This window comes from Schistocerca americana, chromosome X (assembly GCF_021461395.2).
Source record: "Schistocerca americana isolate TAMUIC-IGC-003095 chromosome X, iqSchAmer2.1, whole genome shotgun sequence".
Taxonomy (NCBI): domain Eukaryota; kingdom Metazoa; phylum Arthropoda; class Insecta; order Orthoptera; family Acrididae; genus Schistocerca; species Schistocerca americana.
Genome location: NC_060130.1, coordinates 928,683,115 through 928,708,025, shown reverse-complemented (window position 1 = coordinate 928,708,025; position 24,911 = coordinate 928,683,115). Strand labels below are relative to the sequence as shown.

The 24,911-nt window shown below is 39.8% G+C and overlaps 1 protein-coding gene across 1 annotated transcript in view; it reads right to left on the bottom strand.

The window, feature by feature from the left end:
• Nucleotides 1-351: 351 nt before the first annotated feature.
• The window catches only part of LOC124556495 (condensin complex subunit 2-like), a 190,189-nt gene continuing 165,629 nt past the window's right edge, over nt 352-24,911 (bottom strand). The window contains exons 11-12 of the mRNA XM_047130452.1: nt 12,165-12,254; nt 352-2,248 (exon numbers count right to left, since the gene is read on the bottom strand). Of these exons, the coding sequence (XP_046986408.1) occupies nt 1,979-2,248; nt 12,165-12,254 (360 nt within the window). The 3' untranslated portion in view covers nt 352-1,978. The remainder of the gene's footprint in view (nt 2,249-12,164; nt 12,255-24,911) is intronic.

Below are 24,911 nucleotides of genomic sequence, written 5' to 3'. Positions count from 1 at the left end.
AATCTGCAGCAGAGTGTGCGCTGATATGAAACTTCCTGGCAGATTAAAACTGTGTGCCGGACCGAGACTCAAACTTGGGACCTTTGCCTTTCGTGAGCAAGAGCATTTGCCCGCGAAAGGCAAAGGTCCCGAGTTCAAGTCTCGATCGGGCACACAGTTTTAAATCTGCCAGGAAGTTTCATATCAGCGGACACTCCACTGCAAAGCGAAAATCTCCTCCTGGAAACATCCCCCAGACTGTGGCTAAGCCACGTCTCCACAATATCCTTCCTTCCAGGAATGCTAGTTCTGCAAGGTTTGCAGAAGAGATTCTGTGAAGTTTGGAAGGTAGGAGACAAGGTATTGGCAGAATTGAAGCTGTGAGGACAGGTCGTGAGTCGTGCTTGGGTAGCTCAGATGGTAGAGCACTTGCCCGCAAAAGGCAAAGGTCCTGAATTCGAGTCTCGGTCCAGCACGCAGTTTTAATAAACCTTTGTACTGATGCATGTATGTCAATCAGAAATGGCTGTGATGAAAGTGGCAGCTGACAAGTTATGTGGGCGTAATACCCCATGTACGATATTTAACATGTAAGTTCTATAAAATCTAATTTCATTTAATTTATTACTGAGTACATATTTTTCATATCTCCATCACACTCTACCAACATGTACAGGACACAACACAAATACAGAGAAAGACTTATCTGTTGCTGTTGAACATAAATTGTCAAAGAGACTCATTGCACTGTGCAGTAGATTAAAACACTGTATATTTGTTTTTAAATTTATTTAATAGTTATCTCACTGATTAGAAAGTTAACTTAAAATTATAGCTCTGATTACATAAATATATAAAAATACTCTACAAACATCTTGTTGAATTGATAAATTACTTCTAATATCATAGTCTGATAAAAAAGGAAACTTCAACGAGCATTATATTAAGTATCGTAACATTTTCATGCCATCTGTCGTTAGATTATGAAATTGTTTCAATATCAGTATTTCAAGGAAAAACAAGCTTCAAAGAGTAACTTTTCCTGACTTTCAATTAAATACTCAGCATATTGACACGTGTGAGTGCGCATATATATTGAAGTTTTGACTTTTGCTAAAGCACAATTTTTGCAGTACTCTACTTGGTAATGGCCACATGTCTAAAGCTGCAACAGTGGATTTTGTCACTGAACAGTTTGTCCTTTAGAAAATGTTACAAAGACTTATCACTAACAATGTAAACTTCTTCAGTGAAAATATCTGGTCTGACAGAATATATGAAACTATTCCCTGATGTTTTGTCTCCAACTGCAGTGGACAAAATGTCATGAAATAGTTTCATGTATGACCATTGTCTCTCAATCTGGAAGTTTGAACACTAGCTATGAAAGTTTGCACTGACTGAATTTAAAATTATTTTAATAGTGATACAATAATTCATATGTAGTCTAAATCCCATTAAAACAGAATTTATAATACAATAAACTCAACAATATTAAAGAGTATCTACATGTACTTGATGAAACTACACAACAATCTTCAATTTTTCAACCCTGCACACTATTAAACATTTAAAGAATGCGTAAAAGTAACTATCAATTCCATATTATATAAAAGAATAATGCTTTCTGTTGAAAATCTCTGCAATTTCAAGTAACATACATTTTTACATAACTGCATAGTAGACAGTTAAACAACTGAGTTACGAGATCTGATTTAACTAACTTAAACTAAGGTGGATTACACACCTTTCTCCATCACATGTATTCAGAGTAGATTCCAGGCTTTCAAATAATCATCATCACTTCTAAAACACTTACAAATTAACAATGTGTTTTAATCTTATTTAGATTAACAAATTGTGTACACCTTGTGTTCCTGGTAAGATCTAGTTTCTTTGCAACCATTATTTCTTTGAATTGATGAAAACGCTGAGACACTTGTTAACAAAAATCAGTTGCCAAAGAAGAGAAACTATGAATGCTTCTCATTTCCTTCCATTAAATATTACAGGAACTCTTAGGGCAAAATATAATCGCATCACTTAAATCATCATTTGACTTTAAGTGCATTTTCTTTTCATTTGTCAAATGGAGAAGTGCCTGAAATACAATAGCAAAACTCAGTTCAGCCTTTGTATCATCAGGCCAGGTAGCCTTTGTTTCAGATAACAATTTACTGAAATGGGTTACAGTTCCTTCTGGTTTGGCGAGTACACCCACTATCTCATTCAGTTTGCCATTTTGTTTATCAGAATTACACACTGAAAACTGAAAAAAAAATTAAATATGGTAAATAAAATTAAAGAGTCATTAATTAAAGGTAACAAAAACAGTTGAGAATGCTCTGTGCCACAGGTGTGTGGGAGAGTTAGAGGGCAAGTGCTTCATATGAAATAACAAATGCTTTAATTTTCTGTACAAATTTCAGTATGGTTATAACCTATTACACACGACTAACCTCTCAGATAAAGGAAAAAGGCTACAGGAAGATTACAAGTGTTATTTGCAGCATTTATGTTGTTGGATTGTCACCTACTATTTTGACATGTAGAAGATAGTTTGGAAAGGATTATTTATTTAGTGTATGGTAATATAAACCAAAGTGCAACTAACATAAATGAAATGTATAATTTTATACAATAAACAGAACTAAAATACTAAATCTACAAATTAATACTTAGACTTCTCAATCCATTCAAGGGCTGCCTCTGCCATTTGAAAGAAATAATCTAGATTTCCAGGGCAAGCTCATCTACTACAGCTTGTTACTATGTGTTTCATAGTACAATGTTCAGCGTCACAATCAGACTGAAAAGATGAAGTAATTTCCCATCAGTGGGGCCTTTCTGTACAAATGCCATGGACTGTGCGAATCCTGCTTATTGTCAGCCAATGACGTTACAGTAATTCCATGCCTTCTGGTATTGTATTAGATCTATGACGATATTCGTGCCCACAGCATTCCTTTAGCTGTACACATGAGTGCTGCTAAATGATCATCAAACCTGGCAGCCTGATCTATCTATTACAGACCTCCTGGCTTAAACATGAATGCGCAACTACATCACAACAGTTCTTCTCAGGACCAAAAAACCAGACATCTGGGTCACAGAATTTTACAGTGGGTTGGAGTGTTTACTTTAGTTTCCACTCCAAGGTTACAGAATGATCTGGGGAAACTGTACCATCAGTTTAGGATATAATGAATGGTTGTACACACCAATCAACCAGGTATATAATTTTGAGTGACACTTAGCTCAATTCAGGTACTTAGAATACCACTTTTTCAACCTGTTATTTTAATTTTATGATTATTTAATACAGCAATTTCCATTTTGGCCACACAAGGCCGAGTAAATCCCATTGCAGAACTTCCTACTGTGGTAATTCCACAGTTACCATTACCTTTCACCATCTGCCGCACTCCACATTGGTACCAAGAGCAACTCTTCACGCCAGCATGCTACAGACGTTACTTCATGCACTGACCTAAGGCTCGCTAGCTGCGGATGTGAGGACCGCCACTGACCACCAGCACAAGTCTACATCGGCTGCACTCACCAACAAAAAACTAGTGCCAACACCGGTGACATCTAACGCTTGCCCATATCTAGGCCAACGCAAGCCTCCCAGGATCAGTTTACACCCCCACGCTGTCAACTGTTAGCTATGTGCAACCCTCGAGATTTGCATATGTCAAGCTACAGACACTTTATGACCTCCAGAAATAGTTCCATGTTACTGCAAGTTGTGCCATTGTGTGCTATATCAAACAAAGGAATTGAAAAACCAGTGTGTGTGTGTGTGTGTGTGTGTGTGTGTGTGTGTGTGTGTGTGTTGCATGCCACAACACAAATGGCATCTACAGAGTGAACTTGCCCTTGTTCTATCACTCTAACTGGGACAAACCACATGCAAATTTTGGCTCTTTGCTGCTGCCTTATGACAGCAAACTTTTCGGTGAACTGCGGACTGTGTGTTGAACAGCCACTAGCGTTTCTTCCTTCCCAGTCAACATGGGCAAACAATCTCCTGCCACTGTTACGCAGCAGCTCATGGTTCAACAAGTGCAAAGTCACAGGAGTGTGGAAGATCTTCTGGCCAGGCCACTGCAGCAGCAGACAGTCAATCCTTCACTGTTCACGTGATGCACAGAAAAATATGAAACTGGGGCGCATACAAAAAACAGCTGAGGCAGTACTTTATAGTGTTTTAGGTAAAAAACATGATATTGCTAAATCATCTTATCGTGGATTCTGCCAAGAACTTATCAGTCCCTCTGATGGAACCGGACTAAACACTTTAGAAGAAATTTGTTCTTTATTAAGAACTCATTAACAAAAGACACTCATGTGATTTCTGCTTGCCTTGAGTTTTACCAATGTCACAAGCAACCCGGTCAATCTCAATGAGCTTAGACAGCTGAACTCCAGGGGCTAAGTCGGCGAAGCAAGTTTTTTACACCAAACACCAAAGAATCTGATGCAGATGTTATGATTAGAGAGATGTAATCATCTGTGCAGCATCTGATAAATGTCATACAAGCTGTAAGGTGGACTGCGGCATATCGCTGTAGATGTCTATGTAGGAGCAGTGGGCCACAACTTAGAATCATGGGGGCAGACACTGCTGTGGTAAACAGCAAGATCAGAAATGTGGTAAATTTGGCAGCCAGTGGTGACTTCGCATGACAGTGAAAAAACAGCGACGCGCACTTTCCTCGAGACTTAAACAATGGGTTTCATGCCCCCGATTGCGCAAGTCTTAGCCATCCTGCCTGGACTGTTTTCAGAAGCATGCTAGAGACAACTGGCTATTCTGGTGGGCAGATTGCACTAAATGGGTATGACAGGGTCACCTCACATCTGCATGTTGGGTGGCTATTCCCACTTCACAATCATCAGGACAAATGGACATTAATGTTATATGTTCTGCACCACCCATCCAGGGAAGATCCTCCTATGAACTACTGATTTTACTGTAGGTGCCTGGCGAGCCAGTAAATTTTCAAGTCGATATGTGTGCTGCCACAAGTCTCATCATTTTCAAACATATTTACAATCAGTTCGATAGTTTGTCTTATTATAATAGGAATGTATTCCATTGAAAGGTCAGTCCACCATAGAAGCCATTTACAAAAATGAACAATGTAAATAACTTTCTTATTTGTAAACTGAGCTCATACTGAAAATATTTTTGGTCTGGATGCATTTATGTCTTTAGGATTTTATGTCAATGAGACAGTAAATCAGGCCTCTCAAATGTTCCTCAGCAACTGGACATGCTCTGCACAGAATTCCCCCAACTTTTTCTTTTGGTCTAGGAAAAGAGAAGAATTTCTATGCTTTTTCTGCACCAGCCTGTTCTACTGGTGCACTGTGGCCACGTCAATGACAAATTAGACAGGTTGAAGGAATTGGATATGACAGAACCTATCACATTAAGTCACTAGGCTCCTCCCCTCGTTATTGCCAGAAAGCTATCCTACAAACTCAGACTTAACAGGGACTTTAAGGTCACAGTGAATGCTCAAACTGAAGCAGGCATGTACCCCTTTCCACAGTCTGAAGAACTATAAATGAAGTTGGGATTCGGACACTTCTCCAAAACTGACATCACCAAGGCGTACTTACAGCTCCCATTAGATAAATGTTCACAGAAAATTTTAGTGGTCACCACATCACACAGTTTATACAACTGTAAGTGGTTGGATTTTGGGGTTTCCAGTGCCCCTGCAATTTTCCAGAGGTACCTGGAACAGCTGCTTCAAAATGTGCCTGGTTAAATTAACTATTTGGATGACACTGTCGTCATGGTAAGTTCCACCGAGCAGTATTTAGCAATTCTGAAGTCACTTTCTTTCATTTTGCAGAATTCAGAATTAAAGTGCAATCTCAGCAAATGCATTTTTTTTCTTTTTGCCTTCAGGGGAGTACTTAGTCTATGTCAATTCTCATGAAGGTATTTTACCAAGATGGAACTACATTGAAGCAACTGCATCCAGATCTTGGCCTGCAAACCTCAGCCATATCCACCCTTTTCTGGGAAAGATTACATATTACGGAAAATTCATTCCGGCTGCATTTCTGATAGCTCAGCTGTTACATCACTTGTGTAAGAAAGGAGTAGCTTCCATGTGGTCCACCACATGTGAAAAGGCATTCATAGAGCTCAAACAGTGTGTACTCTCCAACTCATTTTGGGACATTCCAAGCAGCGAAGCAGACAGTGGTAGCGAAAGACATATTCGACCACACGATAGGGGCAGTCCTTGCGCACTAAGATAATGATGGTTGAAGGCATCCCTTTGTTTGCATTTCCAAAACACTCGCCCCTGCGGACATGAAATACTCTCAACTTGAGAAAGTAACACTGGCAACTACATTTGCTTTGAAGAAATTTCATATTTCTATATGGCGCCAAGTTTCACCTGGTAACAGACCCCAAGTTGTCGAGCCTGTTCTTCAACCCAGCAGCTCATGTCCCAGATTGTACTGCTCATAGGCTCCAGCACTGCGTCCAGTTCCCCTCAAGATGTAGATATGAAATCCACTGCAGAAGCACAACCCAGTACTAAAGCACAGATGCTCTTTCCCATCTGCCACTGGCACCGTGCTTATTGGCCACGCACCGACTGGGAATATAGCGCATAGTCTGTCAATGTAGGAGACGCGTGAAACAGCAGGTGACCCCATGTCAGGTTTACTGACCATGGCCAATCCCCCACCAAACCATGTGAATGAGTGCACCTCAATTTTGCAGGCCCGTTTCTGAATACCACGTGGCTCATCATCAGATGCTTTTTCCAGATTCCCATTAACTGCCATACAACTACTGCAAAATACACAGTGGCGTAGCTGTCAAAGATTTTCACAATCAAGGACCTGCTGCAGATGTTAACAGCAGTCAGCGGTCAGCAATATTGGGCAGAGTTCAGATGCCTAAGATGCTTTCACTGACGACATGGGAGACACCATCAGCTGGATGTCAAGCCCGTTATCTTCTCCATTTACTGCTGCCTACACCCAGCCTTCAAGTTCCTCCTCACTCTTCAATGTTTCGGCCTGGCACATGGGTGTGGGGCAGGAGGTTCAGCTGATCAGTGGTTCACAGCCACCATGTCATCAAAGGGGCAACGTGTTTTTACACTTTATGCCAGAGATGACATCCCCCCCCTCCACAACACCAGATCTGGTTTTACAACTGCACCCCCCTCCCATTATTTTTCTCAGCAATCCTTTCGCTGCTCCCCGTTTTCCCACCCTTCAGTGGAAGAAGAGTTCATTCTCGAGACCACTCCCCCATCCTCCTCCAACCACCCCCTCTAATTCCACAGTCAGCTGTTCCAAGCCACCGCAGCAACAGGGTGACAGACCTGCTTCACTTCCAGTTTCCCATCACAGGGCAGATCGCCAATTCAGGTCAAGTTACTGCAGCCAAGGACATCACCAGAGAGTGCACCAGAGGAGTGGCAACCACTGTGGAGCCCAATCATCATCATCATGACGATGTCTCCGGTTGCAGCTGTCTCAGCCATTTTCTGCCACTGCACACCCAGAACTGTCATCATTGACTGGGCACACTCAGCCTTACAATCACGTGCCGAAATACTGGAGGCACCGCGAGCCTGCGCCATAGGCTGAGAAGAGAGGGACCACATACCTTGCTCTCTGCTCGACACAATGTGAGGCCCCTTGTGCCCCCCCCCCCCCTCCCTTCACCCAGAGAGGAGAGGGGTGTTGTAAACTAAAAGTTGCCACTAGTTTTTGCCATGCCCCGTGCTCCAAATCAGTAGACTAAGCCAGCTGCACAAGCAACTCTTAGTGTTGGCATGCTACAGACATTACTTCAAGTGCTAAAGGCTCAGTAGACACAAACGTGGGGACTGACACCAGAGGCTTCAACATCGGCCTCCAGCTCGAGTCCACAACACTGGCAGCATGCGCTGACAGAAAATTAGCGACACCAACACCAGAGACAACTACACTTGCCTATATTTAGGCTGACACAGGTTAAGATTACACTATGCTTTTAACTGTTAGTTGTCTTACAGCCCTCAAGATTTGGACACATTGTTATTCTACAGACTTTGTATCATCATCTCCGTGTGTATTTCCACGTTATCATAAGGTGTGCCGTCATCTGCATTATCGAATAAACTAATTCAGAAACCAGTGTTCATTTCTGTTTTGTGCCACAATGCACTGTTGTGTGCTACAATATAACTCACGAATGCAGAGTGAACTTACATGTAGTGTCCTGAAAGGGTTCAATGACATTGGGCAGTTTATGTCTAGATGACTGTTCACTTGTTTATTCACACAGAGAAAAGGCATGAGCCTTACAATGGAAAGGTGAGGCAAGGAACTGGCCACATCATTTTCAAAAGAAGCCATATCCTTTTCAAAAGAAGCCTCTCAGTAGTCACCTTAAACAACACAGAAAAGCCACAGAAAACCTGAATCTGAATGCCCAGTGGAGATTCAAACCACCCTCATCCTAAATGGCAATTTACTATCTTAACCACTAAACCACAACATTTGACAAGATTCCAGAAAGGTTGCTTATAAGCAGATAATGAACATAAAATATTTTATCTCATGACAGAAACTCGAGAATTAATTCATCACTATCTTCACTAACGTCAGTGTGGTCCACATCTTTGTACTGATCAAACTACACAATGACAAATGATAGCAGAAATTATCGAACACATGCAAACACACACAACACCAGTACAACTGTTAACTAGTGAGGCGAGGTTTTGTTTCTGTTCTTCAATAGCATACTAGGGAATGTCTAAACCCTGTGACAGAATGAGGTACACAACACAGGGGTTACAAATGGGATCAGAATGGGCCACAGGAATAGGAACCTGACAAAACAACAGTCTAAATCTCGCAAGCCTTTGTAATTACACAGGCACAGCCTTTATCAATATAACAAATCAATCATCTCAAGGCCCAAATGCAAAATTTAGTTTTTACAGTTCCTTGGAGAGAATTAAATTTATAATTGGCTCAATTCAGCATCCTTAGAGTTACCTGTAGCATCAGCAAAAATTAAGTGGACAAAAGTAATTTCACTACATATACTTTGGGAGATGAGTCTTCCGTACTAACAGCTCAGTGGTGGTGTTTTGTTGCCTAGTAATCATGGGAAGCCAGCCAACAAGGCTTCAGTCGGTAGCATCAGTCAAACTGCTACGCTGCAAAAGTAAACGTAGTAGTGGGTTTCTTGAGTGTAACTGGTGCTGTCTTTTTGCTTTGTTCAACTGGAAGTCTAGTTCATAGTCTGTGCTTTCTGTGTTTACTCACTCCCATGTAATTTCAAACCATGTCCAGAGAGACAAGTAGTGCAATTCCAAAACAAATGAAACAAATGAAAAAAGCTCCCAACTCCAGTGTTAAGTAAGGTAGTATTTCTCATATGAAAAGGACAAACGTGAGTTCTTATTTCCGATTGCTGAGGTTCTCAAGAGGATTGCTAGACAGTAAGCAAAAACACTGTTTCAACTAAAAGGAAAGAACAGTAGAACATAGATTGTGATGAGATGGCACATCGAGGCTGCATACACCGTGAAAAGAGCGATCGAAAAAAAGCAAGTGACAGCTTTGGATGATTTTCTGAAGATGCTATTCACTGATATATTTACACAGAGGTGACAGAAGTCATGGGATAGCTCGTAATATCATGTCAGACCTCCTTTTGTCCTGCATAGTGCAGCAGCTCGACGTGGCATGGACTCAACGAGTCATTGGGCACAACTGTGGACGTGTCGCTGGTGCAGGATTTTGTGTATGAACTGAACTTCCAATTATGTCCGACAAATGTTTGATGGGGGGGCCAAATCATCCACTCCAATTGTCCACAATGTTCTTCAAACCAACCGCAAACAATTCGGGCCCGACGACTTTGCGCATTGTCATCCATAAAAATTCCACAACTGTTTTGGAACATTAAGTCCATGAATGGCTGCAAATCGTCTTCAAGTAGCTGAAGTACGCGAACATAACCATTTCCAGTCAATGATCAGTTCAGTTGGACCAGAGGACCCAGTCCATTCCATTAAAACACAGCCCTCACCATTATGGAGCCACCACCACCTTGCACAATACCTTGTTGGCAACTTGGGTCCATGGCTTCATAGGGTCTGCACCACATAGTAATGCTACCATCAGCTCTTACCAAATGATATCGGGAGTCATCTGACAAGGCCACAGTTTTCCAGTCATCTGGAGTACAACCAATTGGTCACCCAAGGAGAGGTGCTGCACATGATGTAGTGTTATTAGCAAAGGTACTCACATCAGTCTTCTGATGCCATAGCCCATTAACACCAAATTTCACCAGACTGTCCAAATGGATATGTTCATAGTAAATCCCACCTTGATTTCTGTGGTTATTACATGCAGTGTTGCTTGCCTGTTAGCACTGACAACTTAATGCAAACGTCGATCCTGTCATCAGCCAGTGCGTTGTCCATGCTGAGAGGGAATGCCTGAAATTTGGTATTCTGGCACACTCATGACCTATGAATCCCTGAGTAGTGAATTCTGTAACAATTTCCAAAACTGAATGTTCCATGCATCTTACTCAAATTATCAACCTGCATTCAAGATCTGTTAATTTCTGTCATGCGGCTATAATCATGTTGGAAATATTTCCACACGAACCACCTAAGTACATATGAGAACTTCACCGACACACTGTCCTTTTAAACTTTGTGTACACAATACTATATCACCATCAGTACATGTGCGCATTGCTATCCGATGACATTTGTCACCTCAGTGTATAACTATTTGTAAGAGACCAAATTTTCACTTCACACAATGCAGAAAGACATGGGCTCCAGGAACTTAGTTATTCCAATGATTACAATTACATTACTGGTCCTAGTAATTTATTACTCTCTTCGTGTGTGATTAATCCACTATCAGCTTCATCATGCTGTTCCCGAAACAGGTAACGTGAGCATTTTAATTATAAGGCTACCTTGATGCAATAAATAATTATAATCATTATGTGTAATTTCATATAATTCAGTTTTCACATTATGCCAAAACTTAAAACATGAGTAAATAATGGAAGAAAACCATAAATGGAAAGTACAGATGTTGCATGATGATGCAGATTTGTAGCTAGATGAAACTGATTAATGCCAATTTAAGAGGAGGGCATGCTGCCAACTGACAAATTATTCTGCCACTTGTTGCACAGCAAGTTAATAATGGAAATACTTAACAATTAAAACACAAACTGTGAATAATCGACAAGAATGAAACAATGGTGCACATTTCTATGACGATGTACAATATATAACTAAGGTATTTCAGTGTACTACAGACTGCACAGTTATTTCCAGTTTTTCTAGTGTATATATATTACAACTAATAACTGTAGTTAAATTTACACATACAAATATGACCTGAATGTTGTCACAATTTTTGTTTTTACCACTACAATACATGGGTAATAGCAACCAAGCCACATCAGGCAACTTTGCCACCTGGCAGTGTGAACTGTGAATACCGATTGTTTGTCTCACGGACTACAAATAAGTGGATACGGAGAACACCCAGGACCAAGGTTTTCACATCAAGGACCAACACCTCAAATGTAGCACAGCCATTCAGCTGAGGAATCTTTAACAATATCATATTCTCCAATACAAAGCCCAAACATTACTGCAAAATTACTTGGCTGCAGCTAAACAGACTACCTCTCTGTAAATATAGGGTATGAATGAGCTCTAAGAAGCCAAAGAAATGAAGATCCCCTATCAAAGGCAGCTCTTAGTACAAAATGCAGCTTAGCAAAATGACTGTACAGAATTAAGAAAAACTAATAAACACTATATGGAAAGGCAAGACCGAGGTGGCCGTGTGAGGCAGAGGGACTAACAAACCACTGTTATTTTCTATTTTCTAAACAAAAAGCAGAATTGCATATTTAATTAAAGCAGCAAGGAATATGCCAGAAGTTAGGATTACACTAGGATTATTTCCATCAATGAAGAAAATGTGTCCAGAAGCAGCCATGAACAAATATCAAGAATTTTCGCAAGGAAATATGAATAGCTAAAAGGATAATAAACGCACCACATAATTCACACACATCCTTAGATTACAGTCATGCAAATAAGATACATTGTATTAATTTATCACTGAAACACACTTACTTGTTCAAGAATAGACCACATTGTGGCCTTCAGCCTTGCCATGTCAACTTTTTTTGACTCTTTTGCATACGGTATGCTAATTTTTGTTGCCTATAAACAACACATACGACATCAGTTACAAAGGAATACTAGGTTACCAAATAAAATAATTACTGAGGAATATGATGGTTCAGACTATTGTAAAGCTATGATTTGTTAACAACATACACGTGCCACACTGATCAGATCAGCTTATAATTACACAAGATAAAAGCAGATATGAAGATAAGATAATGCTTAATAATAACACAAGACTACTTTTAAAAACAAAACACTAGTCAGAGATCAGTTTCACTTCACTATCAACAAATTGCGAACAGTTTTCATATTTAAAACACGCCACTTAAAGTGACCAGACAAGTCTAACCATCTCAGAACAACATGCCCCACATTAACATAATTTCTCTACTAACACTGTCCCCATAAATCATATAAATTAGCCAGTAATTTATGTTTACTTAACATGGTAGAGGTAGAGAGGTGGGGAGAGGGAGGGAGGGGGGGGGGGGGGGAGAGAGAGAGAGAGAGAGAGAGAGAGAGAGAGAGAGAGAGAGAGAGAGAGAGAAAGTGGGGCGAGCAGTCAATGGCAGAAAACCAGCTCAGTTTGGGGAAGGAAATCAGGCTTGCTTTTTTTTTAAAGCAACCATCCCAGCAGCTGAACACAGACTACGAATGAATGTTAAATGACTAAGTCACATAGAGTCAAATGTAAGATAATTTCATATCACTTTACTGGTGGGCATAAAGTATTAACTCAGCACTGGAGACACTCAGATACATTGCTGCTTTAATTGATTTTAAAGCACTGTTCCCTATGTGTAACTGTTGCTTGTCCAATGTAAAAAGCAAATCCTCTCTGTAGTTCGGCTGCGTTCACAGTGGCACCAACAACAGTTGTCAGACACAGCCACCAGAGCCCGCCCAATAGCATACCCAACAGTTGCATCATGGCGCATCCAATCTCTTGTCAGTTTTTGGTCGGGTCGTGGAGATTAGATTAGCTGAGGTTAGCAAATCAGCTTTTCATGTCCAAGGGTGGTATGGATACTATCAAGCCTGTGGTTGGACACGAGTGTGCCGCAATGTGGCATTTGCTATTGAAAGGATGCCAAATGCATATAAAATGAGCTGTATCTGTCTCTCAGTAATTGACAAATTCATCAATTGAAACAACATTAATATTTGTTGTTCTCAAGCCAGTGTTATAGGCCCTCCGCTGTTCCCGATCTACATAAATGATTGAGGAGAATCTGAGTAACACTCTTACAAGGAACTCCTTGAGTGCGAGTTCACAAAAGGTCAATGATGTTTAAGGCTTCCAACACTCCCCCCACATTGTCTACCATGCAACCACAATAATGGCTGCAAAGGGCAACAGGGGGAGGGACTTGATGTATCCAATGGTGAGCACAGCACGAGGCTAAGGAGCACAGCTGAACTGTTTAGTTAACTAGTAAATCACAACAGTGCTAATGGTACTGATACAAATCTGAGCAATAGCAACAATAAACAAAGCAAACATTGCATTAATCGAGAACAACAGTTGCTGAAGTTGACACTTCGTCAGAAAGGAACCCAAGGAATTTTGCAGAGTGAGAAAGGAGTGTCAGATGAAACATTAGCGTTTCCGCAATGTAAGTGGAACCTTGGGTGTTGTATATGCTCAACAGTGCGGGCAATGTACATAAAGAATACAATGATGGCAGTACATGCTTAAAAGTGAAAGCAATACTGAAACAGGTGTCAAGCCGTGTAGCTCATCATCCTTGTCAGACAGGAAACCACAAATCCTATCTCCAGTGTAATGTAGTAAAGGGCAATTGTTGCCCAAGCAGCATGTACTAAACATAATTTGGAAGATTATCTGCAGCACAGTAAAAAAAGAATTATTAACAGAATTCGAATAATTCTGCAGCAGTATGACCATGTAGGGCATATTCAAGGGAGAACAAGGCGCACTTGTTACAAAAACTGGTGTTTGCAAATTTCAAGGATGCTCAATACAATTTACAGGATGCGGAATGATGGTGACCTACTGGGTTGTGCCTGACATAGATTACAGTGATTTTAAGGGAAGCAGTAGATGGTTGCGTAATTTCAAACAATGCGACAGAATTGGAAGATGTAAGGTAACGAAATTTCAAACGAAGTATCAATTTGATGATGCACAGCAAACTGCGGAATTTGCCCAAAAATTTGTTGATGCAATAAACAAACTTATCCGATCATACTGTAAGGAATTTGTTTTCAACTCAGACTGACTGGGATTTGATGAGAAAATGCATATGGAAGGAGTCCTGAAAATTAGAGATACAAATGGAGTTATATCAAGATAAACTAACACCAATGCCACACGAATGTCGTATAAAATTATGCAGACTGTTAATCTCAATCGTAAATTGGCTGGAAAGTTGTTTATTGTGCTGCGAGAAGTTAGAGGTGCTCTGCCACCTACAATTCTTTCTCATGTATGTGTGATCTAGTGAGGGCAGTAGGGAGTATTTACATTACAGCAAGATCGATTCCTGGTCTGTGTGTAAGACACTTACTCCTTTAGAGCAAACTATCCCTCCTGAAAAGGGTGAGACATTGCAATTCATACCACCTGAAACCACTGGACAAATTCACCCTCTGGACATTTGCTTTCTCCATGCCTATAAAACATTATTGCACTATCTGAACCTATGCCTTAAAGGATAGCTACACGGTGGAATGTTTGGCATTCTGTTGCACACCATCAAATTCCATATCCATTACACCAATATGATTCTATATGTATTGTTTAAGAGTGGCTACCTAGCTGAACATCCTGCACGATTTGTAATTCTCAAGAAGGTCACCTTCAATCGTGATGGTATGAACCTTTGTGATCACTGGGACGTGCCATTTTTCATTTAGTGTTCATGGTGCAAGTTAATGGTTGGTTTTGAACATTTCTTGAATGTCGACACTATCCACCCTTTGTGACATCCTTTACATACAATCCCACAGAAGGTAATTCTCTGTACCTCCCATACACTCACTCTCTGTCGCCTTCCTGATGTGGATGGTGTGTCATTAGCAGCTAATACACTCCTGGAAATTGAAATAAGAACACCGTGAATTCATTGTCCCAGGAAGGGGAAACTTTATTGACACATTCCTGGGGTCAGATACATCACATGATCACACTGACAGAACCACAGGCACATAGACACAGGCAACAGAGCATGCACAATGTCGGCACTAGGACAGTGTATATCCACCTTTCGCAGGCTGCTATTCTCCCATGGAGACGATCGTAGAGATGCTGGATGTAGTCCTGTGGAACGGCTTGCCATGCCATTTCCACCTGGCGCCTCAGTTGGACCAGCGTTCGTGCTGGACGTGCAGACCGCGTGAGACGACGCTTCATCCAGTCCCAAACATGCTCAATGGGGGACAGATCCGGAGATCTTGCTGGCCAGGGTAGTTGACTTACACCTTCTAGAGCACATTGGGTGGCACGGGATACATGCGGACGTGCATTGTCCTGTTGGAACAGCAAGTTCCCTTGCCGGTCTAGGAATGGTAGAACGATGGGTTCGATGACGGTTTGGATGTACCGTGCACTATTCAATGTCCCCTCGACGATCACCAGTGGTGTACGGCCAGTGTAGGAGATCGCTCCCCACACCATGATGCCGGGTGTTGGCCCTGTGTGCCTCGGTCGTACGCAGTCCTGATTGTGGCGCTCACCTGCACGGCGCCAAACACGCATACGACCATCATTGGCACCAAGGCAGAAGCGACTCTCATCGCTGAAGACGACACGTCTCCATTCGTCCCTCCATTCACGCCTGTCGCGACACCACTGGAGGCGGGCTGCACGATGTTGGGGCGTGAGCGGAAGACGGCCTAACGGTGTGCGGGACCGTAGCCCAGCTTCATGGAGACAGTTGCGAATGGTCCTCGCCGATACCCCAGGAGCAACAGTGTCCCTAATTTGCTGGGAAGTGGCGGTGCGGTCCCCTACGGCACTGCGTAGGATCCTACGGTCTTGGCGTGCATCCGTGCGTCGCTGCGGTCCGGTCCCAGGTCGACGGGCACGTGCACCTTCCGCCGACCACTGGCGACAACATCAATGTACTGTGGAGACCTCACGCCCCACGTGTTGAGCAATTCGGCGGTACGTCCACCCGGCCTCCCACATGCCCACTATACGCCCTCGCTCAAAGTCCGTCAACTGCACGTACGGTTCACGTCCACGTTGTCGCGGCATGCTACCAGTGTTAAAGACTGCGATGGAGCTCCGTATGCCACGGCAAACTGGCTGACACTGACGGCGGCGGTGCACAAATGCTGCGCAGCTAGCGCCATTCGACGGCCAACACCGCGGTTCCTGGTGTGTCCGCTGTGCCGTGCGTGTGATCATTGCTTGTACAGCCCTCTCGCAGTGTCCGGAGCAAGTATGGTGGGTCTGACACACCGGTGTCAATGTGTTCTTTTTTCCATTTCCAGGAGTGTATTTTACCTGTCATAATTTTTAACACAACTCTTTCAAATGAGTCTTACTGAAGATTGAACTTGTGACCTTCCATTGCAGGAGGTCCTTGTTAAGATTGTTTGCAGATAATGTTGTCATTTACAAACAAATAATAGTCAGATGATCGAAACAAATTGCAAAATGACTTACACAAAATGTATGGTCATATACACATATTTTCACTCATAAGAAGTAAAGAACTTTTCTCACAGAACTTTTCCTTTTGTGTTAAATTTCTCAGAATTGCACACCTCATTTTGTTTTCTGGAAAACTGGCACATACCTACCTTTCTTCCCTATTTCATTTGACTCCATAACATGGACTTCACCCTTCCGCAACAGCATGAAATAAAGAGTCGTTCCATACCCTTACATAAATTTCACAACCAGAGCCTGTTGCAAGTTAATAGAATGAAAACATACTAAACTTCTTTGCTCTACGTATAATGTTCATCATATCACTTGCTCATTAATGATAAGCTACTTCACTTAGGATTCCAAGTTACATGCCTCAAGAGCGGCATATTTAAATTTGACAAAATAATTTGAATATAGATCTAAGTGATTAAGACAGTTCTTTTTACCCAACAAAAGCAGTGAAGTGGGACAAAGTGTATGATTACACTTTTTTTTCTTTTCAACACCTATTGCATTTTCTTTGAAAATTCTTCTCACATTACTGCAAACAGATTCTTATTTATTCACAATTTTTTCATATGTTTTACTGGTTTCACTAGTATCACTTCTGATTGCTCCAAAGCAGTTATGGCAGCAGGAATTAATCCAAAATTTGAAATTACATAAAAAAGTTAGTCTGAAATATCAGCAGTAGACATTGACCCTTGGGCAAAGGGAATTCAAGCTGCTTCACTGCTACCGAATGAATCAATGATGCTTTTCACAACACCGAAGTTCTGGTGGTAATAGTTGCAGGCATCAATCCAGATCTCCATCTTTTTAAAATGGTGGATGGTAGTGAGGAAATGTCTGGAGCTAACAACTTAAACACTGCAACACATGAATGGGGTTGACACACCCCATAAATTTGTCAATGCCACTGAATTTACTACAAATCCCTTCTGCAACTCTGTGCAAGTCACACACATCACTTTACAACATAATGATTTTAGTGAAACAGCATATTTCACTGTATAAGGCACAGCATCCATTGCTAAGAGTAGTACACCGTCATGTTTAATGCATTTGGTTCATATAGCAGCCATATATTTGCCAAACAATTTACTAATGGTGGAAAAATTTACTTTTTCTAAATGTTCCCTGAATTTTTCACCTGGAACATCTTCTTCTGAACTTCTCACAATAACATTATGAAAAGGATAGTTGCTACTCACCATATGGTGTCTGGTTTCATGAATTGATACCCATATTTCCTTTCATTTGCAACCCATTGTCTTTTTGGTGCAGTCTTGAAACACGAAGGAATTGTACTGGCTGCAACTGGGCACTGACTGAAATCAATGGGAAAGTTGAAAATTTGTGCGGGACCAGGATTCGAACCCGGATCTCCTGCATACTAGGCAGATGCCCTGACCACTAAACCATCCAGGCAGAGTAGTCATCACAAATGTAAGGACTACACTATCTAGCACGTCTCCCATCAGACCCAAATTATCTACTTTGGACATGGTCAAAAGAACAGACGCCACACACATATAATTAAGGAAAAGATGGCTAATGATTTTTTCAGTGCGGATGCGCACCACGCTCCAACTTTTACTGGAATCAGCAAAATGCTGCAAGTAATGAGGATGCAGGGAAGGGGCACTACATTAGTAGTATGTGGACAAGTTGAGAATTTGGGTCTGATAGGAGGCGTGCTAGAGTAGTCCGTGAAGCTGCAATGACCACAGAGTCCAGGTGACTTAGTGATCAGAGCATCTGCCTAATAAACAGGAGATCCGCATTCAAATCCCAAGCCAGCATAAATTTTTAACTTCCTCCATCGATTTCAATCAATGCCCACTTAGACACAAAGGAATAACAGACATTGGCTGCAAGTAGGCAATCCTTTGTATTTCACATTTGTGTTTTTCTCCACAGTTACTCTTATGTCACACAGTTTACCATATGTGTTTTATTATCAGTCACAAATGTTTTCTCAACATACTGAGGCACCAACTGTTGTAATTTTACTTGCATGCTTTGTTTCACTTTACACTCTCCCTCCCACGAGCTATACTGCAAACATTTCTCACTTCAACAAGACTGAATAACTCAATGAGACATTTGCCTGCAGTCCAGGGTCTAGAATAATTTACCACTTTGGAGACGAACCACTTAGAAGAATACTGGGCCTAGGAAATTGGCCACTTATGCCATTATTCAAAGCATTACTGGCACAGCCATAATTGCTCTATCTTCAAGAGTAACACATATTAAAAAGGACCAAGCTTTACTATTTATTTTTCATATTTACTTAGTTCTTTGATAGATTATCTATTTCAAAATAATGTCACCCTACCACGGAAAAACTGATATGCGAGTTACTGAACAATTTATTCCTCTTGAGCTTCCAAAATTCCTTGGTAACTGAACAAACATGATGTATTTGTATCAGAATTACAGTAAACTGTGAAATCAAATGACTACAAGCATAATGTAATTTCAATGTTATCATATTCGCTCTCAGTCATTTGTGTGTGACAGCAGCTGTCATGTTTCTTTTGAAGTAATTCTAGAAATTGACAACAGCAGGCTACACCAACTCACTGCTGCAGAAGGGTTAAATCCATGTTTTGGATTCAAATGAAATAGAGAAGGAAGGTAGCTATGAACCATTTTCCAGAAAACAAAATGAGAAGTAAAATTCCGAGAAATTTAACACAAAAGTAAAAAGTTCCATGAGAAAAGTTCTTTACTTCTTGAAAGTGTGAAAATAACGTGCATATGACCATTTACATACTGAAATTGCTCTATCATAGAGAAATGGCCATATACGCATAAATATGACCTAACGTATTACAGTAATTAATTTAGTTCTTTCATAGCAAGCAATTATGTGAGTTTTCATAACACCTCAGTCTTACCAAATACTGTATGCCCTATCATAAAAATCAGAGTCCTACTTATCGTGGAGTGAGCTGATTCACATATATGCTGCACTGAGTGTGAGGGTTGTTACAAATTTTTAAGTTATCCGACATCTACATAATAATTTCCTTAACAAGATATTGGTTTTACTTCTGATTGCTCAATTTGCAAAAGCAACTCATTTCAGTTCAATGGGGTTTAAAGACACCAAAAACTTAGAGTTACAAGTTGTGTTGATTTAAGATGGTGCTGATCAGACTAGTAAATGTTAATTGCTCCAAGAAAAGTTAATTAAAATGTGGTAGTAATTGTACGTTGTGTGACCGGAAAGTCAGGAAAGGTATTCAGTGAAAATGCTGTAAACAGTGATTTCACAAAAACTGTTGGAAAATAAAGTTAGTAACTGTGGACTACTCTTTAGTCATATGATGCCTGTGTAATGGAAACACATGAAAAAAAGTATATAAACATTATCAGAGACAAGGACTCAATAAATCAAGTTCTACAAAGTGATACAGAAGTGTTGCAAATTAAATGTGCTGCTTTATAACACAGATGTGAAATTATGGGGAACAGTAATAGTTTAAAAGTAAATGAAAATAAGTGTTTCGAAACTTTTAGCTCACTTGTAACCAAGAAATGTGCTTAAAGAAAAAAAAAAAAAGGGAAAGAAGAACTTTGAAAAAGACTGTGTAACAATAGCAGACAAGGAACATTGTTGTACATATATTCAACATGCATCCGATAATAAGCTTGCACCTGAAAATGTAGACGACTGCATGCTGTGCTTAAAATCATGTGCAAAAGAGAACCATCAAAAACTCACAGGGAATCTGCAAAGAACTGTTCTGCAGCAACACAAAAACAAGTGCATCATGAAATAGAAGTCAAATATTTGGAGATAGCCCAGTACACAATGTTTCAAACTTTGTATCAGACTCTGCAAAACAAAATATGAGTGTCTCAGCTTTTGTTAAGCATAGAGTGAAGTTTGAAAACGCGATTAGTGGGGTCGAAAAACAAGGTGCCATTTCTACTGACAGTGATTGTGTTGTTCTCATAGTGGGATCAAACGAGGTTTACAGCAATGAGGCCAGTGCATTTCTAAAAAAAAAAATTGCTTCCTATCTTTTAGTTGCAGACTATAAATGTTATAGTGACGAATCTACCCATGTGGTTTGATCTGGTGGACTGGTCTTGTGTAAATAGTGAAATTCGATGAACGAATGAAAAATTAAAACACTTCTGTTCCAAAACATAACACTTCTTGATGTCAACAATTGTGAAAAAGCTAGTTTCACAATGCATGGACAAAACTTGAATCACTCTGGTAAGAAGAGACTAGCATCAAATATAAACAAGGCTCTGACACAATAATGCACGAAAGCAACTGCAAAAGCAAACAAGCCGTCGCTTGAATTGTCTACACACAGGGAAACTAGTGAAAGGGGCCAATTTTAACTGGATCTGGTCCAACACCAACAATACAGAAGAAGTATTCAATACACAAGTGGAAGTTCCTTTACCCTGTAAACAAACTAGTTTTAAAGAGTCTTTACCCAATAATGTATGCAGTAGTACTTACATTACGCATTTGAACATTGGAGGTCTGTCTGAAGGAATGATCATCAAGCTTTATGATATGCGAAAGTATGAAACAGTCAGTGAAGGTAATAGGTCTAAATGAACATGGGGTTAGAACTGGAAATATCAATCTTATCGACAAACTTCCAGGCATCCCTGGGTACCATATAAACTGTGTGTTCTTAGGTAAATTTGAACTCTGTTACATAAATTAAAAATTGAGTACTGTGTAAGAAACTAGTTACATGTGCTGACTTCAACATAGATGTAAGAATTAATGACAAACTTGCGTCACATTTAAAGACTCTGATATCCACAAAAGCACTAAATCTAAATTTCAACCAATGCACAAGAGTTACAGAACTACTTCAACATGTATTGATAATATTGTAAGTAGTTATGATTACAACATCAAAGTTACTTTAGATTTAGGAGTATCAGACCATGTAGCACTATTTGTATCATTACCACAATTAAATTTAGGTGACACAACTAATAGATGTAGGAACTTCAGCCAAGAAAATGTGGAAGTATTTATTATTTATTAAAAATCTTAGCCTCACCATATTGTCAGTCAGAAAACACTCTCCAACAAGTGACAACTACAGTAACTTTTCAACCGAATTCATGAGCATATTCAATAAATGCTTTCCTTTTGTAACAGATGCAACTGAGTCTCATAAAAGTATATCATGGGTAACAAAAGAATAATGTGTCTAGCATCAAGAAGAGGAAACTGCATATGGAGGCAAAGTTAACAGAAATCCTGAATCACTTAAATATGTTAACACATAAAGGAAAACATCTGACAAATAGTCAAATTAGCAAAGCATACTGCAATCAATAAATTATTTTAAATGCAAAAAACCAATCCAAAGCTGTTTGGTCTGTTATAAGAAGTGAGGTTGACAGTGGAATGGAGAGAAAATGTCCCTCTAACTAATGATAAATGGTAAGCAGTTACAGATTCCAGTGCCATATGTGAATCCTTCAATAATTTCTACATTAATTATAACAAAATTGGTGCCTCCCCACCACCAAGTAGAATTTCTATTATGGCAGAGAGAAATTTCTCGGGTTTTAAGTTTTCACCTGTTTGAAGCTCTGATGTCATTAGAATCATAATCTCCCTAAAAAATTTCAACTCACTGGGTTGGTATGAGGTTCCCATTAAAATAATAAAATCAATACGTCATAGTACTGCACATCAACTCTCCCTCACAAGCAACCAGTCTTTAGAAGAGGGAAGTTTTCCAGATTGGTTAAAATATGCCAAAGTTCTGGTAGTTCATAAAAAGGGGAAACAAGATGAAATGGAGAAACTACAAGCTAATCTCATTGTTACCAACTTTTTTCAAAAACATCTGAAAGAGCTGCATGTGATCAGACAGAAAATTACAATTCATTCCACAATATCATTTTACGCAATCATTCCACAATATCATTTTACGCAATCAGTAGGGTCTTAGGAAAGGCTCCAGCACAACCCACACAACAAATGAATTGGTAACAGAAGTTAGCAGTTGTCTCAATAATAGAATGTGTGTGTCGAGCATCTTTTGCGATCTTGCCAAAGCCTTCAAACACCGTAAATCATTACCGCCTTCTTCAAACACTGACTAGTCGTGGTTTTCAAGGAAATTACATCTGGCAAACAGAAAACATATAGTACTTGTTAATAACAGTGGCAAGAAATTCCTTTCTGGCTGGGAACACACAGAATTAGGTGTCCCACAAAGCTCAATATTATGACCACTACTATTTTTGTATTAGATTAATGATATGCCATGCCAGGTTGAGTCTGACACCATCCTCTATGCAGCTCACTCAACAGTGATAGTCTGCTGTAAAACCAATGACTGATCACATACTTGGGGACATGGAAGCATGGGTAAAAATAATAATTTGAAATTAAACTTTGCAATAACAGAAATTACTCATTTCGCCATGGAAAAACCAGTACGATGTGAGAGTGAGATAAGCTGTACAGACAAAAAATTAGACACTGCAAGCTGTGTCAGATTCCTTGATATGTAAAAACGTAAAAGTATGTTGTACGGTGATTGTGTAGACAGCATTCTTAGTCTGTGTGTGTATATGAGATTCTCACTTTCACAAAGAAAAACACACAACTTTTTGAGGACACTGCTTCCTGCATCAGTATGAGACTAGACGTAGGCCAAGTTACATGCTACCTACCCACAGACTCGAACTATAAGAAAAAACTCCATGCTACATGCGCATGAAATTTTTAAATAAAATCTGCAAGGGGAAAAGTGACCCCAATCTAAAAAAATACTGAAGGAAACATCAAAAGATATTTTAAAGGTAAATGCTATTATAGTGTAGATTTCTTGAATGATGGCCACGTAATATAGTATTTCTCTAAAAAATAACACCATTTATAGTATAACTACAGATTTTAAAAAAATTATAACCATGTAAAGTAATATATATGTATGTATGTACGTCACCTTAGTTTAGTTTATTAGTCTGTATGAGTCTTAAAATTGACAAGTCACAAACTTTGATTGTATGAGGAATTTTACGAGATGATAATTTAATTTGATTTGCCCACACCTTCCCCAGCATGAGGCACTCACAATGTTGAAACATTAAAATTATATTCTGTGTCAAAACACAATTGTTGCAGCACTGAGGTTGTAGCTTACACATAATTATGTGAACATCCAAGTATCCTGACTACCAAAAGATGACATTTCTGCACTCATGCCTCGCTACACAAAGTTTATTTAAATAGATAATTCATGTTATTGTCTTAGAAACACAACTGCTTCTACTACTATTAATTTAAGGTCATTAAATTGCAAAAATTTAGGAGTCAAAGGGAGATTAGTGTAGATGGGAGAATTAAATAAGATCAGATGGGGTACAGTGTACTTATCAGAACTGCAGTGAAGATGATGAAGACCACATATAATTAGAATCAGGAACATACATTTTAGTACAGAGCATGGAGGAAATTTAAGTGTAGGGTTTATTGTAGAAGGAATCTCAGAGAAAACAGCAAGACTTGCTTTAAAAGGTACTCCATGGAAATCTATACCCAAATGTGATCACATTACCACAAAGAGGTTCCAAGATTTTAATGGGAAAGCAGGACAAAAATTAAAACTTCTGCGCGAAACTTAGAATACGATTTCAGGGATGAAAGCAGTCAAACATCAGTAGAATTTGCCAAGATGAACAACATGATTGTCCTTTACACATTGTTTTGGAAGAAAGCAAATGGAAAAATGGACTACACAGTGACAAAATTGAACTAAAAATGAAATCAACTACGATTATCAAATAATAAAGAATTTTGACAATATGTGATAGTCCTAAACTACTTTTGAATTTTAGCTGATTACACTCGTTAAGATGCACATTCAGGGAGAGAGAAAACGAAAAAAAGAGAGAGAGAGAGAGAGAGAGAGAGAGAGAGAGAGAGATGAAAAAAAGAAAAAAAAAAAAACCACACACACAACCAAAGAGATTGCAGGGATGAAGAAAGCAAAAGGAAATACAATGTTAAACGGAATGAAGAAGCTATATTATAGTGAATG